The sequence below is a fragment of the Pithys albifrons genome, chromosome 6 (genome assembly GCF_047495875.1).
Source record: "Pithys albifrons albifrons isolate INPA30051 chromosome 6, PitAlb_v1, whole genome shotgun sequence".
In the NCBI taxonomy this organism is placed as follows: domain Eukaryota; kingdom Metazoa; phylum Chordata; class Aves; order Passeriformes; family Thamnophilidae; genus Pithys; species Pithys albifrons.
This window is the reverse complement of record NC_092463.1, coordinates 39,087,345-39,104,697: the sequence shown is the minus strand read 5'-3', so window position 1 is coordinate 39,104,697 and position 17,353 is coordinate 39,087,345. Positions and strand designations below refer to the sequence as shown.

Below are 17,353 nucleotides of genomic sequence, written 5' to 3'. Positions count from 1 at the left end.
TCATGTAATCATAACCTTCTGGAGACTTATGTAGTAGGGTAGAAGAGGAGAGTTAAGAGTTTACTAGAAGCTGATGAGGAGAGATACTTTTCCAGTTTCCCTTTAACAGTTTTCTATGGTTGTGTTTAGTCCATCCTTTTTGCAGCTGTTCTCTCATATGACCTTTTTTTTCTGAACTAAAACATGGGCCTTTACCACTCACCCTTGTGCTGAGGCAGTGCCAGTTCTGTGATTTGTCAGAGAAGAACTGGTTTGAAATGGCCGAAGGATCCTACTGTGATAAAAGTGGAGTGTTATGCAAGGGTTTAAAGAGGCTCCTACTTTGCTGCCGAATTTATTTTGTGTAGATTAAAGGGTACCTCTGAGTGTACTTTCCTCAGATGTTATTGGCAGGTTGCAGAGCAGTAGAGTGTTTGGACAGGAATCTCCAAACAGCTGGAGTCTACTGGCTTATGCAGGCTCATTTGTTCTAGATACCATTCAGACACGGGGCTGTAAAAAACACAAGTTCACTACCGACTGTACCTGCAGGGTATTAGCAGGTTTCCAGAGATGAGGCAGTACCTGCAGCTAAGTGCTTGTGTGGTCACTGCGTGTGTGTAGAAAGGGCAATGCTTGGCTTCTATTCAGCTTGGCTTCAGTTAAACAGCCTGTTCCTGGTTGTTTAACTATCACTGATTGACTGCTGCCTCCGTGCATACACACTCAGCAGGTATATATACCCTTTGTGAGGATTAAGGACAAAGCCAATGCTGGCAGTGTTATGCAGCTTTAAAATAGCCAGAGGATTAATGAATTCTGGCTTGTGGCTTCCTCCTGTGCATTTTAGCAAGTATAGTACTGTTTAATAACCTAGCAAAGACCTTTAGCTTGGAAAAGAAACAAGTAGCCCAATGACCTGGAGCAACTGCACTCCTTAAAGCTATAAATTCTAACATGGGAATGTATCCAAATGGACTTTCACTGCCAATGGCTGTTTGTCCTGGTTTTTGTTTTTTATGAAAAGCATGTTTCTTGTGTTCAGAGGAAATCCTTAACTGGTGCCATGAGGCTGAGGTAGATGAAGCTGGAGTGGTGGGGGAAGTTTTTCTTTTTTCCATGTCAGTCTTGTCAGCATTTGTTTGATTTTCTTTTTTTTTAGGAAGTTTTAAGGCAGCTGATAGTGGGAAGATTCTCAAACGCTTCTCAGAGAACGAAAAGGAGTGTTTTGAGCGATTGATGAAAGACCCACTACGCTCCTGTGTCCCTTGCTTCCATGGTGTGGTGGAGAGAGATGGCGAGAGCTACATTCAGCTGGATGACTTGCTTACTGATTTTGAAGGGCCAAGTGTGATGGACTGCAAGATGGGGATCAGGTGGGGCAAATGAAAAAGAAAGTGCTTTCTAACCCATATGCATTTGAGGGAAGGTGAAGAATGTGGTCATGCTCTGTCTGGAGGAGTTCAGTAACATTTTTGGATCCTTGGGATTCAGTACAGACAATCTGTTGTTGTGGCAATGGCCTTGGACAACCTGAGGGCATTATGTCCTGTTATTGCCTGATTATGTGTGGATTCTGGAAACTAACTGATCTATAGCCTCAAAAAAAATTTCAGGGGTGATGGAAAACAAAGTTTTTCTGCAGTGGCCTAATAATACATGGGAAAAAAATGACACGATTTATTCACTGCCAGTTTATTGAACCTTTGTGTATGCAGCGATTCAGAAAGCCCCACAAAGAGTAAAATTCCCATCTCCAAATGCAAATGACTGAATAGGAGTGTGAGAGGCCATTTTCAGTGCTTGTATTGATCTTTTCTGTAAAAAGTTGACCATCTGCTTGGGACCTTCTTGCATTTTTCCCTACTCTGATATCTCAAGGCGTTTCTGTTACCTTGTCTATGATTAAGAGGCAAACCTTAAAAATATTATCTAAGCATAGAAAATAGATAGGGATCTTTTGAGAGCCTGTAGTAACAGTACAAAGAGGTATGAACTGTCGGAGTCATCTTTTGGGGGTAAGCTCAGATGCACAAGAGTTATTGTCATAAATGAGTTACTCTACTTACAGGAGTGCAGATACTCCTTTTCAAATAGATGCAGAATTTTAAATGAATTGTCAGCTAAATCAAAGTAGAAATATGTAGCACTGGTGTGCTCAGAAGAAAGAGGAGAAGGATTTGCAGAAGCTCATATTTTATGCAGAGTAAGTGACATTCTGGGAGTGAGTGACAGCATCTCCTAAATGTCATCCTAATTTGTTATACTGTGATGAAGCAAGTAAGCTCCAGGCACCTGACAAAGTGCCAGCTTTAGGAATCCAGTGGAATGTAGAGAACACAGGTAGTGCCTTTCTAATTATAGAATCATAGAATCTATTGGGTTGGAAAAGACCTCCAAGATAATCGAGTCCAACCCTTGGTCCAACTCCAGTCCATTTACTAGATCATGGCACTCAGCGCCACGTCCAATCTGCATTTAAAAATCTCTAGGGATGGTGAATCCACCACCTCTCTGGGCAGCCCATTCCAATGCCTGATTACTCTCTCTGTAAAGAATTTTTTTCTGATATCCAACTTAAATTTCCCCTGGCAGAGCTTAAGCCCGTGCCCCCTTGTCCTATTGCTGAGTGCCTGGGAGAAGAGACCAGCCCCCACCTGGCTAGAACTTCCCTTCAGGTAGTTCTAGACAGTGATGAGGTCACCTCTGAGCCTCCTCTTCTCCAGGCTAAACAACCCCAGCTCCCTCAGCCTCTCCCCATAGGGCTTGTGCTCCAGTCCCTTCACCAGCCTTGTTGCTCTTCTCTGGACTCGCTCCAGCACCTCAATATCCTTTCTGAACTCAGGGGCCCAGAACTGAACACAGTACTCAAGGTGTGGCCTCACCAACGCAGAGTACAGGGGAAGGATCACTTCCCTGGTCCTGCTGGCCATGCTATTTTTGATACAGGACAGAATCCCATTGGCCTTCTTGGCCACCTGGGCACACTGTTGGCTCATGTTGAGCTTCCTGTCAATTAGTACTCCAAGGTCCCTTTCTGCCTGGCTGCTCTCCAGCCACTCTGTGCCCAGCCTGTAGCGCTGCAGGGGGTTGTTGTGGCCAAAGTGCAGGACCCGGCACTTGGCCTTATTGAACTTCATCCCATTGGAATCAGCCCATCTCTCAAGTCTATCCAGATCCCTCTGCAGAGCCCTCCTGCCTTCCAGCAGATCGACACTCCCTCCCAGCTTGGTGTCATCAGCAAATTTGCTGATGATGGACTCAATCCCCACATCTAAATCATCAATAAAGATGTTAAACAGAACTGGACCCAATACAGACCCCTAGGGAACACCACTGGTGACTGGCCGCCAGCTGGATGCAGCTCCGTTCACCAGCACTCTCTGGGCCCGACCCTCCAGCCAGCTCTTAATCCAGGAGAGGGTGCACTTGTCCAGGCCATGGGCTACCAGCTTTTTCAGGAGTATATTATAGGAGACAGTGTCAAAGGCCTTGCTGAAGTCCAGATAGACCACATCCACAGCCTTCCCCTCATCCACCAGGTGGGTCACCTGATCGTAAAAAGCGATCAGGTTGGTCCATTATTACCTCATTAATGGATTCAGTGATAAGAGCAAAATTGGGAAGGTTTGTGACCTTTCACCTTCCTGTTCTTAATTACCTCTTCTGCTTTGGAATTGCTCTAGTAATCCGCTTTACTCTTTAGTTTTTACTATATGAAGAGTGATTATGTCTTTCACTGTAATGCATTAAGTAAAACTTAAACTTTCTGAGGCCTAAAAAATTACCCATGACTGATAGTAGTAATTTTTTTTTGAGATGAGAGAATGCAGTAAGTCTTCAACAGGCCTATTTGTTTTTTTATTTCATTGTAAGTGATCTCTCCTAATGTCCTCTTTCTATTTCATGGCACAGTAGGAATTAATTTTTCTCCTATTCTGTAACCAGGACATAACAATAACTTGTAAGAGTAAGTAAAGGTATAGTTAGAACAAGAAGTGAATGATGATTTCTGAGTCCTGCAACTGTCATTAAATATGTCTGCACAGTCATTACTCTGTGTTCTTTAGTTTCCCCATACACAAAACTCAGGCAATGGTAACACTTACTTTTCTTGTTGATATTTTTGAGGCCAGTTTGTAAGTTGTAAAAACGAATGTGTGGAAAGGCCCTACAATTTTGTTGAGATGTGATGTTTTTGCAGAACATACCTGGAGGAAGAGTTGACTAAGGCACGAGAGAAACCAAAGCTGCGTAAGGACATGTACAAAAAAATGGTTGAAGTGGATCCTCTTGCACCCACGGCTGAAGAGAATGCCCAGCATGCTGTCACCAAGCCCCGATACATGCAGTGGAGGGAAACCATCAGCTCTAGTGCCAACCTGGGCTTCAGGATTGAAGGAATTAAGGTAATAGTTTCGCTTCTGCCTGTTCCTGGAGCCCAAACTTTGATATGTTGATTAATTGTAAAGCTGGTGCACGTCAGTAGCCGAGTGTTCCAAAGGATTATGTGAAAATGCACTAACTGAAACCATAGAGTTTGCTCTATTGCAGTTTCAAAACATTCATTGTAATTATAAGAGAGCAGTGTCAGTGAATTTAAGCATCAAATACACATCAGCCCTATTTAAATCCACCACAGAGACCTTGCAGGAAGGACTCAACGAAGTATAGTGTGGAGATAGAAAGAAAATGAGACTATTATAAGGAGCAATTCAGAACAGAAGAATTAACGTCTTCTACCCAGGCAATTACTTTTTTTATCCAGGAACTATGCATATTTATTACAACTGAATCACAGTAAAGTAGTTTTGTTGCAGTTATGTTTATTTGCAAGGCATGTTAAAAGCATTTGCTTAGATACCCTTGGGATCAAGGAAACTGCTTTTCCTTTTAAGTACATGACAATACCTGGTATAGATGGAACTGGAATAAAGCCAAAATAATTCAAAATAAATTTTCTCCATCAACAAAGTCCATCTGCTGTTCTTGATGGATAAGTTTGCGCCCCTGTACCATTCTTAGGATAGTATGTTAGAGCCACAGAAGAACCTTGGCAATTTTGTTTCCTACCCATTAATTCTTTATATTAAATAGAATCATAGTATCATAGAATGGTTTGGGTTAGAAGGGACCTTAAAGATCTGGTAGTTCCAACCCCCATGCTGTGGGCCGGAATACCTTTCACTAGATCAGGTTGCTCAGAACTCCATCCAACCCAGCCTTGAACACTTCCAGGGGTGGAGCATCCACAACTTCTCTGGGCAACCTGTTCCAGTGCCTCACCAACCTCACAGTAAAGAAATTTTTCCTGATATCTAATCTAAACCTACTCTCAGTTTGAATTCATTCCTCCTTGTCCTATCACTACATGCTCTTGTATTAAATCCCTCTCCATCTTTCCTGTAGACTCCCTTCAGGTATCAGAAGACTACAATTATGTCATCCCAAAGCCTTCTCTTTTCCAGGCTGAACAAACCCAATTCTCTCAGCCTTTCCTCAGAGGAGAGGTGTTCCATCCCTTTAATCATCTTGGTGACCTCCTCTGGACTCACTCCAACAGATCTCTGTCCTTCCTGTGCTGGGGACCCCAGAGCCTCACCCAGTACTCCAGATGGGGTCTCACCAGAGCAGAGCAGAGGGTCAGAATCCCCTCCCTTGCCCTGCTGATCACACTGCTTCTGATGCAGCCCAGGACACGATCGGCTTTCTGGGCTGCAAGTCCACATTCACTGCCAGCTCATGTCCAATCTCTCATCCATCAGCAACCCCAAGTCCTCCTTGGCAGGGCTGCTCTCAATCTGTTCATCCCCCAGCTTGGCTTGATACTGGGGCTTGCCCCAACTCAGGTGCAGCACCTTGCACTTAAACTGCATGAGATTCCCACAGGCTCACTTCTTGAGCCTGTCTAGGTCCTTCTGGGTGGCATCCTGTCCTTCAGATGTGTCAACCACACCACTTGGCTTGATGTTCATCTGCAAATTTGCTGAGGGTACATTTCATCCCTTTGTCTATGTCCTTAATGAAGATATTAAATGACACTCATTCCAATACAGACCCCTGAGGGCCATCAGTTGTCACTAATGTCCTCTGGGAGTTTGAGCCATTGACCACTACCCTCTGGATGCAACTGTCCAACCAATGTCTTAATCCATCTAGCAGTCCACTCATCAAATCCATCTCTGCAGTTTGGAGAGAAGGATGTGGGAGACCATGTGAAAGACTTTACAGAAGTCCAGATAAATGATGTCTGCAACCCTTCCCTTGTCCACTGATGTAGTCACTCCATCACAAAAGGTCACTAGGTTGGTGAGGCAGTACTTTCACTTGGTGAAGCTGTGCTGGCTGTCTCGAATCACCTCCCTGCCCTCCATGTGTTGTGTTCCATGGCAATGTTAGATACCTGCCCAAAAGCCTACTCTCATAATAGCACCCTGACTCAGTTACTTGAATATTAGCACTTGCTGGAATCCAGAAGTGTACTTGCTGCTTGCATAGGCCTTCACAACCAACCTTAAACTAGTTTTCTTGGGTTTAGTTAAAGGTGTACCTGTAGCAGTAGAGTGAATGATGAGGGCTTCCCAAACCCACCTGCACCCTGGGTGAGTACTTGTTACCTGAAACCCATGACAGGACAGCTATAAAGAAGTTATTGTGGGCGATGTACAATGTCAGAATGTTCCCAAAGTATACACATTTAATTTACGTAAATTAGGACATTGTAAATTATGATTTGGATTAGTTTTGCTCCCATTTCACAATTCAAGCTCATAGAAATAAGAAACAAATAAAAGAGGGTGATGATGATGGACAGAGGCTCTTTAGATACCCCCTTCTCCTCTGCTTCCCTGTGTTGTATTCTCCCTTTTTTACTCACAGATTTTCCTGCTGTAATACAGGAAATGAGGCTTCCAGCTCATGGTGTGCTGGCCCCTTGTACACTGTGCCACCCACTCCTGGCTTTTAGACACAAGCATTATCATACAGGAACTGTCTGGGTGGTAAATGATCTGGCTCCAGTCCAGCCAAGGCACAGGATCCTGTCTTGCCCTTTAGTCAACTAATGGTGTTATCAAGATAATTGTTTTATTCCTATACCACTTAGGTCTTTGTATGCTGTGTGTAAAGGAATCAGAAACCCAGATGATCTTGAGACCTTTCATGTATGTTCTTGGAATGATAGTTGGTGAGTGTAGATGTACAGATTTATGTTGAGTCCTGGATAGTGACTGAGATAAAGGAGCACAGGGAAGCTTCAGAATGGCTCCTGGCTTGTTCTTTATGGTTTTATTGCTTGTCAGAAATGGGTAGGAGCAGTATGGCACATAGACTGCATAAGACAGTGCGGTAACTCTGCAAAACATGAATACTTAATCCTTGATTAAGCACAGGAAATGCTTTGGAGTACTTCAGTATTTTCATTACCTTTCCCTCTATCTCTCTGTGATGTTACGAGGAACATAGGTATCATTCTCTAATGTTTTTACATGGAGAAATGGTTGCAGAAGGTGAGTTGTTCAAACAATATAGCTAGTCAGTACTCCCTACACTTTTACTGCAGCCAAACAATATATTCTGTATATTTGAAGAAAAGCAAAGCCATTCTGCAGGGATCCCTGTTTTGGCATGAGAGCCTGTAAAAGTCAGTGGTGCCAGCTAGTGGTTATTGGGAGAAAGGGGCTGTTCTCCCTGATCGCACTGATAACTCCTGGAGTTAGATGAGAAGATGTGTTGTGTTTGGTCACTCAGAAATATTCCTGCTCTGTGGCTGCTTGGTAAGAAGTGGAAGCAAAGAAAGTGAAATCATATAAGTCCTTTTGTGAAGCAGCTGCTGATAAATGAGATCTGATTCACCATATGCACTCCTTCATAGTGGGGTGCCTTTTCTCATTAGTCTGATCAGTCTCTTTCTTTGCCTTGCTTCCATATATCTAAAATCAAGTCAGGTTCATTTCTGGGATTTATCATTTTTCCTTCTATCAAAAATAGTTCAAACCATTTGGTTTTCTTACAGCTGGAACCTGACACTTGCTATCTTGTGCCTGCTTGATTCTGATTCATGTTTCCTCTCTGGCAGGGCCTGTGTGAAGGCTGGGCATCACAAACGTTTTTCTCTACAATACTCAGCTGGTAGTTTCACAGAGCTGAGATGTGTGGGGCCCAGAATTAGGATTTCTGGCTTCCCATTCTATCACTGAATTTCTGTGCAGTTTGGAAAGTTGATACCATTCATTTAGCTGGAGATCAGGGATAGCCATATGCCCAGGAGGACATCAGGTTTGGTTAATCAATCTTTGTGAGTCTATTACGTTAATCCAGACTCCTTCAAGGGAAGTCTGCAGAGAACTCTGAGCAAGATCACATGGGTTAAGATAAGTAGCGTTGCTTTATGGAGCTGTGAAACCTGCCCTCCTACTAGCCATGTCACTGTCACATCTAATGAGAAGTGTTGCAAGGGGCCTACGAGCTGCACTGTGTGATGCACTGCTCTGCTGTGCAGGAATGTATGTGGAGTCCTTGACAAAAGTATGACTTCCAGGAGTGAGTCAGGCAAGTGTCTCCTGGGGATCAGATACATCCATAGTTGTTGCAGAGCCCTGGTTTAGAATATTAGGGATGGTACCATTTAAAATCTGAGTGTTGTTTACAGCAGCTAAGCACGGGCAGCAGTTACATTTCCTGCCAACTACTGAAAAGGAGCAAAATCATAGAAGTGTTTCTCAGCTGCAGGGAAGCAAGCAACTAGTCTGTTCAGACAAAAAAGCATGAAAAGGGAACACAGCAGCTATTCCAGACTCTGCACTGGGATTTGCGGCATAGGGAGAAATTATTTTTAAAACCTTACTCTAGTGAAGAGGTACAAGGCATCAGATGAAGTTCCAAATTTCTGTGTGCTGTTGAGTATTATCATACATCAGATCAGATGGCTTATAACTTTCACTGCCTACCTGCTGAACTGCTCTTGCATAACTTGCACATCTCATCAGGCTGACACGCCACACTTGTATCTGGCCCACAGCCTTGAAATAAAATTCTGTTTATTCTGCTTCTAGAAAGTCTGGTAGGTGGGAGGCAGTTCTACATGGCTCTGCCATTCAGTCAGTTCATTCCCTTGCATGAAAGATACGGAATTTTAGCATTATTGAATTTTTTCATGTACACATTAGAAGCCAAGTTCAACTGTGGAATAAATAGTGTTTCACCTGCTTAGTCTGGAGCTGAATTTATCCAGTTTTGATACAGTGACTTAATATAGAGGAGAGAATGCATTTTGATGACCTGCTGATTTACTCTTATAATGAAAACAAGGGATTTCATTGGACTGATGCAATGGAGAGTTCAATAATCCTGCAAGATTTTAGTGGACTTTTATTACCAACTGTAGTAATTGCTTTATTTTACATGATTGTCCTAGGGTCTCCTATTTGTGTCTCTTGAAGCAACAGGTATGCTCTTGGAGACATGCATGTTCATAAGGTCTGTGTTGACAGGTGCCTCCAATTCATGCACTGCTCTTACTTGTAGATCTAGAAACACAAGCTGGTCACTACCAGCACATAAAAAAGACTTGTTTTTTTCAGGAGCAGGATAATTCTGTACTGAGCCTTAGTGCTAGCACAAAAGTACTATGAATTTCTCCAGGACCCACTTGGATGAAGCATGCCTACACTGTCCTTTGCCAAAGGTAAAATTGGGCTTGGAAGTGTTCCTTTATGCCCTCAGCCAGGGTTTCACTACATCTAGACAAGAGGACAACCAAGTGGTTTGCCCCACTGAACTTTGCACTGCTAGCACTGACATATGGGAAAACCCTTCTGCAAGCTGGTAATATCATGAGGTGGTTTGCTTTTTTTTTTTACTTGCACTCAACAGGAAATGAAGTGCCAGTGCCATTTAAAGTTATCCAATCAGCTTTTGTATCTCTTCTACTTACTTGGTTTATCTGTGTTCTTCCTGTTCAACTACTCACTTTTATCTGGTTAGCAAGGGCTGAGCTGTTGATTCAAGAGGATTGACTGATGAGGAGAATGATATGCATGTAGTATATAAATAATCTTTGTGTGGTTTTGTGCAGAAAGCGGATGGAACATGTAACACAAACTTCAAAACTACAAAGACACAGGAGCAAGTTCTGCAGGTTTTTCTGGAATTCATTGAGGGCAACACAACTATTCTGGTAAGTGTGAACTCTTCAAGTTAGCTGATCTTGGACCTAGTGAACTTGCTTTAGGGCCATGCTTTCTTTGGTACATGAAATATGACTCGTACTACTAAGGAAGTAAATGATTTTGACTTCCAGTTACTTTCAGGATATGGAGTGGACATGGGGACTTGGTGGGCTCTAAGAAGTAGTTGATCAGTTCTGTCAGCTCTTGCCGTTAGTTCACCCCAAATGCCTTGTGCTAGCAAAATGTTTTCAGGCTAACTTCTGGCTTGCCATCAGCTTCCACCATGGATGTTAGTTGCATCAGAGCAATGATGATATCTAAGCAAGGGTTGTGTTGACAGAAAAACCTGTGATTTTGGAATTATGTCTGAAGAAGACAAAAACAGAACATAGAGGCAGGAAGTAAGATTGATGAGTGGCTGTGCTGTCATGTGTGAAACTTGTCTCAAAGAGCCATTCCTTTATGCTGCTTCATGGGTACCACAGCAGGCATGTGGTAGATGGCATAACACATCTTTTGTCTTTGAAACTTGAGAGGATGCCACAGTGTTTTGCTGCAGTGTAGAAACCATTATGAGGGCAGATTAGCCCTCCAGGAGGAGCATGGTAACACAGGGAAGCATTAAAAATGTGCTGTAGAGCTTTATACGTTAGGCCTTGATTCTTTTTATACCACCAGTGCCCCCACCATGGTTGAAGCTCCTGGTCTCTCTTAACACAATTTCATTCTCTTTTCACTCTGGAGAACCGAAAGATTTTTAGTTGCTTGAAACTTTTTTCTCTTTAGGAAGAAGGAAAAAAAACCAGATTGACTTTCAAATGACAAACCTGTTATTTTGAAGGACCTCTAGCCTAAAATTATTATGATCTCGTTATATTGACTCTTGCAAACAGAGTATCTTTATTCAGTATTCAGTTAAATGCTTATGGGTTGTTTGTTTTTTCTTCCTCCAGAAAAAATACCTCAAGCGTCTGCAGGAAATTAATGTCATTCTAGAATCCTCAGACTTCTTTAAGCGACATGAGGTGAGCAGAGCGTGTAATGCTGTGGAGATGCATTGCTTCTTTGTTTGGTCATTCAGATGTACTTCAGAGTAGCCTGTTGGATGAGTAGAAAGGAGTTTGTAGAACAAAACTCATGCATATTAACAACACATACCACAAAGCCGTGATCAGAATGATACAGAAGATTAAACTAATTGAGGGAAAATAAATCCTCCTGTCTGATATCCGAGCACTTACGGCTCTCGGCCACTGCACAGAATGGCTTATTAATACCAATTTCCTGCAGTTTCTCTAATCATTGTGTGTTTTAGTGGGAATCTTTACAGAGGAATGGCAATGTGGAAGCTTGCATTTGGTACAGTAGCATTGTTCTCGTTTGACAATGAAGGCTGTATTAGTTAAAATGGATTTACATTGAAATACTGTATAATTCTACTTTATATGTTCTCCCTGTATGCTTTGCTGTGCAGAAGGCATCATTAGCATTGTAAATTCTGCTTGTTACAGCTCACGATTTTGAAATTAGACATTTTATTTTACCTTGTTGATGTCCTCTTATTTCTAGAGATATTTTTGTTAATCATGGACTGTTTTCTGTCTTTGAAAGTAGTCATTAGTCTTGCTGAATTGCTCAAATTGAAACCTGTTGCCAAGTGAGATGAAGAATTGCTTTTCTTCCCCTTATCTACTGAGTCTCTCTTCTTATCTACATGCCCGTTTGTACCTTACTGATTGATATGGTTATGCAAATGGGGCATATAAATTGTCAATGTAGAAGTGCAACCCAAAGGTCTGTTGGATTACAGGTCATCCGAGGAGGCCGTCTTCTTAGCAGGAAGTGTTAAGTTATGGGAAGAGCAGAAGATCTATTTTTAACCACATTATCTCAATCTGTCTTCCAGGTCGTTGGAAGTTCACTACTTTTTGTACATGATGGCAGTGGGAATGCTAATGTGTGGCTGATTGATTTTGGAAAGACTACCCTTCTCCCTGATGGGCAGACACTGGATCACAGGATCCCCTGGCAAGAAGGCAACAGGGAGGATGGGTACTTGTTGGGGTTGGACAATTTGATTAGCATCTTTGAAAGCATCACTGAAAGATGAGTTGAGAATGGCACAAAACTTGCAGGGCTTCTCTGTAATTTTCTGCTTTACTGAAGTAGAAGGAAACTCAGAAAGAAACCTTTAACTCCAAGCTCCTGAGGTCATCAGTGCAGAGGAAGCTACATCCAGAACCCAGCAGTTAGTGATCAAAATTACTTTGCATCAGCCCTCTATGGACCTAGACAAATAACTCCAGATTTGTCTGTATTGCACCAGACAAGCTTGAGACTGGTCCTCAGAGAATGAAGATCTCCATACTTGGGAATCACACCAGCATGAGTTAAGAGGTCTGTGTGGTGAACCAGAATTTCTGGCACAATGGGACTCCACATTACTTCTTAGTGAACCAGGGTAAATGCTTGGAGACTCAGGGTAGGAAAAACAAATTTTCAAGGAACTGCACAGTTTCGAAACACGATTGGTTTTTTTCTCTCTAATTCCAAGTCTTCTTTCTCCTGTGTATACTACAGTTTGGACCAACAATTTCTGCTGCATTATATTACAGTGTGAACAGGGTGGAAATGGGTGATAATCACAAAAAACTTGGAGCGAAGGGAGACAGCAGTTTGTAGTGGTTTGATGTGGCTAACTGCTGTTGACCATTGCTCCTCTTCCCCACCCTAGCCTCAGTTCTATCCAGGAACAGCCTTGGCTTTTTATGTAGCTTCTCAGGAGATTACAAGTACTCCAGGGAGAGAATAGCAGCCTATTGTCTCCAAAACTATTTGACTTTCCAACTGAGTAAGCTGTTGGAAATGTTAGTAGCTGGGCAAGTTTGGCCTCTTGCTGCTGAACTGCAATTCTGAAAATCACTAATGATCTTTCACACACAGATCAGGGAACTTTTTTTTTCCAGGCTTGTTTATTTTTAAAGGTAAGACCCCTATACACATGCACGCATATGCACGTACTAGTAATCAGCAACCACTGTGATCTCTTAAGATCATGGTTTGACTGTCTTCTAATGTACTTGACTTCTTGGCCATGTTCCTGTTCTCAAATACCATGCTGCCACTAAAGTGTAAACTGGCACAGCAATCAGGTAATGTTTCTGCCTTCATAGCATTACACAGTGATGAGATAATTCCCAGGCAACCTTCCTCCAAGGTACCAGCTGTTAAATCCAGGCAGTTTGGGTGAAGATATATCACATCCTCTAAGTCCCTGTCTGCAATCACAGGGCTTTCTGTGATTCATTCTTCTTTTGCAGTGATTCAGGCACAGCTACAGAAAATTCAGTTTTTAGGTTAAAATCAAGAAAGACTGAAGTGTTTTCTTGTAATGGCTTCACACATCTTCTCCTTGGTTTCTTCTAGTCACTTGAACTTAAAATACTTAAGGCCTTTAAATACTAATAGTATAAATATATCATTAGTCACGTGTTCACTCGCTTTCTAGGTTTTAATATTAATAATGTGATGATGCAGTTTCCAAAATGTGGACAAGACTTGCATTACTAGTTGATGGTTAATCCCCTTTCAACATCTAAAGCTGGTAACGCACATGGATAAAAAATTTCTGTCTTTTGCTGATGTCCTGTGCTCAGGAGAGATTCTGAGAACTTTTGGATATAAGAAGCTGACTCTATGCTTTGAGAAACTGCTACTTCAATAATAATCACTATGATGAGCAAAAAATACCCTGTAAAGTCCAGATCTGGAATGAAATCTATGTATACCATTTGTAATTAGAACTGAAGAGCCTAAAATAACTTCTAAAAGGAGTTACTTTGGATAACACACTACTGTACTAAAAGATCAGTCATATTTAATTACTTTTTCATCACCTCCAAACAAAACAGCAGTATTAAAAATTGAAGCTCGGTTGTGACATGTTAGATGACTTAGAGTAGGTATTCCGTAGAAAGTAATGACATGTGGAAACATTTTATCCTAAACGAGAAGTTGTCTGAAACTGGGAACTATTTTTGCAGTTCACTGTAAATTCAGATGACTTCTGTGGCCTCTTGAAGTCTTTCAGTTTTATATTCCTGATAGTATGTTAATAAATTTTCCACTTAGATGTGTTTACACTGCTTTTTTTTTTTGAAGAGACAGTGAGCACAAATATCATTCCAGATGCCTTCTAACTTTGGAAGTGCTATGAGATGGCAAATGAATCTGTGGTGAATTCAACACAATTTAAAAGCAAAGTATTTCTCCTTTCCTGAAGCTAACAGGTTAAGCCACCAGGTAGGAGTGCTTAAGGAGAATAGTAGGTATATAGGTCTCACAGGGAGGACTTTAATAGCATTGCCTTTTTTATGAAACTTCAATTCTAAGCAATCCTACCATAATGAAAAAAAATACAGTTAGAAATAACACTGTTAAGATATAATTAATTTAGTGGTTTGCCTAATTAATCTTCAGAGTTAAATTTCTTTCTTCTGATAGCACATCTGTGAATCTTTTGCACCAATGTAACTTATTTTCTAGAGGCGAGATTTATACAGTAAAGTTTTGTGGTGAAATGTCATTTGAGAATTTTCGACAAACTTTTAGAATGACTGTTCACTTCTAAAAGAAAACTGGCAGCAATGTGGTATCAGTAGCTTCAAAAAAACTAGTCTTGGGGGGAAAACATGGAGAAAGATCTGTTCCTCTGCAGTAGTTGGAAAGGTCAGGGGAAAATGAAAATCTCTGCTAAAGCAAGTGCTGGTCTGGAAACTCATTCTAGATGAGGCATAGTTCTAGCAAGTTAGTTTTGAAATGACCTCTTTGCCTTGCTAAGGGATTAGAAAGGAAGAAATCTCAGTCATCTGCTGCTGTTATAGAAAAGGAGAGAGGGAGGCAGCTTTTCATGGCAAACTGCCAAGGGCGGGATTTCCAGCTGAGCACTGGAACTCTAGAGGAGTGAGGCTGTGAGCTCATGAGCAAACTACCACAGGGTGAGTTAGATACCATTTGGCATCAGATGGCCCAGAGCACCTGTCTGTATCACACTCTTGCTAGTGTGAGGAAGCAGCATTGCCTTCTTTCACTATGGATTAAGTTGCCTTGAATAAGCTTGTATTTACAAGAGGGTCAATGTGATGCATTTGCACAGACATGTAACATGGAAGAGCTGGTGCCTGGTAACCAAGGTACTTGTTCATGTGCAAATCCAGAATGTAGTTCATTAATGCATCCTCTGAGATAATAGTGGCTCACTCTGGAGACACTGAGAGTATGAGTATTTCCACACTCTGGTGAGATATGCTGGCCCAGAGGCACTTTGGTGCTGAACAGATGACCTCTGACTTAGGCCCCAAGGTCTCTAAACTCACTGGTTAGATGCAGCAATGTTTACTGCTGTAGCTGCTGCATTCCTGTGGGAATCTGAAAGTAGGAATTCTTTCCTTGCGCTTTGTCATTGACTTGGGTTTTTTTTGCCTTGGACAACTAGGCATCACTTTTATTCCCATTTTACAGATGGGAACAGTGCTTACTTACCTCACGGGAATGGTGTGAGGCTGTCCTTCATTATTGCCTACAAGATGCTGTGAGATTCTTAGGTGGAAGGTGCAATATAGAAAAAAATGCACAAAGAGATACAGCAGATAAGTTTAAAAATGTTGAGTGTTGAGGCCCCACAGGGATATAAATGTGACTAAAACTTAACCACAGTGGTAAAAATTAAATCCCTCTAAGTTTTGTACAGGGAGAAATTCACTTAACATCTGATCCAGTTCCTGTTAAAGGGAAAGATTTCAATGGGAGTTGGACCAAACCCTTAAGTACTTCTGAGGGCTTTTGCTATTTTTTTTGTTGCTGTTGTTATTATTTGTTAAGGTACTGGGATCAAATGGCCTGTATCATCCACATGCATCCGTTCTGAACACTACAATGCAATGCTGACCATGGTCACTTTTGACATTGACTGTATTGGATGAGTGTTTGTTACTCTGAAGTGTGTATGCTACTAAATAAATGAGACTGAAGGAAAACAGACATCTGCTGTGATTGGTCACATAAGAATGGTATCTTTTCTTCCAGAATTTCCTTAGGGAAGGGAAAAAACCCTGTTTATTTCCGTGTTTCTTTTGCTTTTAGTCTTTAGCATCTGGTATTTCCTAAAGCAAAACCAATTCTAAGACATCTGGAAGCTAACAATGGAACTTGGTTCTAAAGACCCTTGCATATGTTAACTTTAGAATCTGACCCACACCATGCTTGTTGGCTTCCTTCCAGGTAAGCTCTGTCTCAGAAATCTCAGTGAATGGCCTACAGCATATAAAAGCATGTGTAAGAAGAGGCACTTGCCAGGCTCAGAGCAGTTAACAGCTCCACTGGGCAGTTTTGTATGGCCATAGGGAAGAAGCAGTCAACTTGTCAGGACCGACAACCCTTCTCAGCAAGACAGACTGTATTCTTACCTGTGTACAAAGAGTACTTAGCAGAATGGGAAGCAAGGAACCACTGTTAGTGTCTCTTTATTTTGTGTTGCAAATATAGAATTATACACTTGTCCAGCTTTAAATTGCATAGAAGCAGGTGTGTCATCAATTTACGTACAGTAGTCACCCAGAAAGGTAAGTTGGCAAGAAGTGCTGCCATGGTCAGAGGTAATGGCAAGTTAAAAAAAAAATCAGCTAATGTCAACAGTCTCACAGAGCTGTGCTGCTCAAGGGTCTCAGGAAGTGTGGTCCCTGACTGACACAGCTGTGGAGATGCAAGTACATTGGAGAAAACCCTGTTCTCAGCAGCAGCATTTTTCTTCTCTTTTGTTTTTGTCATTGTTATTTTTCTTATAAGATATTATGATTTGGACAGCATGTAGCATTCAGCATCACAACCGGAGCAATATTAGCATTATTTTTCCAGATATTAAAAATTCATTATCTGTGAGGGTTTTAAAAAGCAGCTAGAAAACCTGCTACAGATCAAAGATTCATGGCAACTATACTGACAGAAGATTATTCCATTTGAGAGAGTTAAGAGCTTGTATAAAGCTTAGATTGCTAATGCAGATTCTTTTAAAATTCCCAGCTTTCTTTTAGTGCCCATTTGGTATGTGCAGCTCCATCTCCCGTCTTGTTAGAAGAGACTGCATCTGCCTCAGTACAGCCCTGAGCTACATGCTGTTGTAAACCATCAAAGTATGTCTATGAAATAAA

The 17,353-nt window shown here is 41.7% G+C and overlaps 1 protein-coding gene across 2 annotated transcripts in view; it reads left to right on the top strand.

Moving 5' to 3' along the window:
• The window catches only part of ITPKA (inositol-trisphosphate 3-kinase A), a 41,824-nt gene extending 25,630 nt beyond the window's left edge, over positions 1-16,194 (top strand). For both annotated transcript variants that reach the window (XM_071558393.1, XM_071558392.1), the window contains 5 exons: positions 1,142-1,355; positions 4,184-4,388; positions 10,055-10,156; positions 11,102-11,173; positions 12,055-16,194. In XM_071558393.1, coding sequence (XP_071414494.1) covers positions 1,142-1,355; positions 4,184-4,388; positions 10,055-10,156; positions 11,102-11,173; positions 12,055-12,258 — 797 coding nt within the window. In that variant the 3' untranslated portion in view covers positions 12,259-16,194. The remainder of the gene's footprint in view (positions 1-1,141; positions 1,356-4,183; positions 4,389-10,054; positions 10,157-11,101; positions 11,174-12,054) is intronic.
• Positions 16,195-17,353: the final 1,159 nt, after the last annotated feature.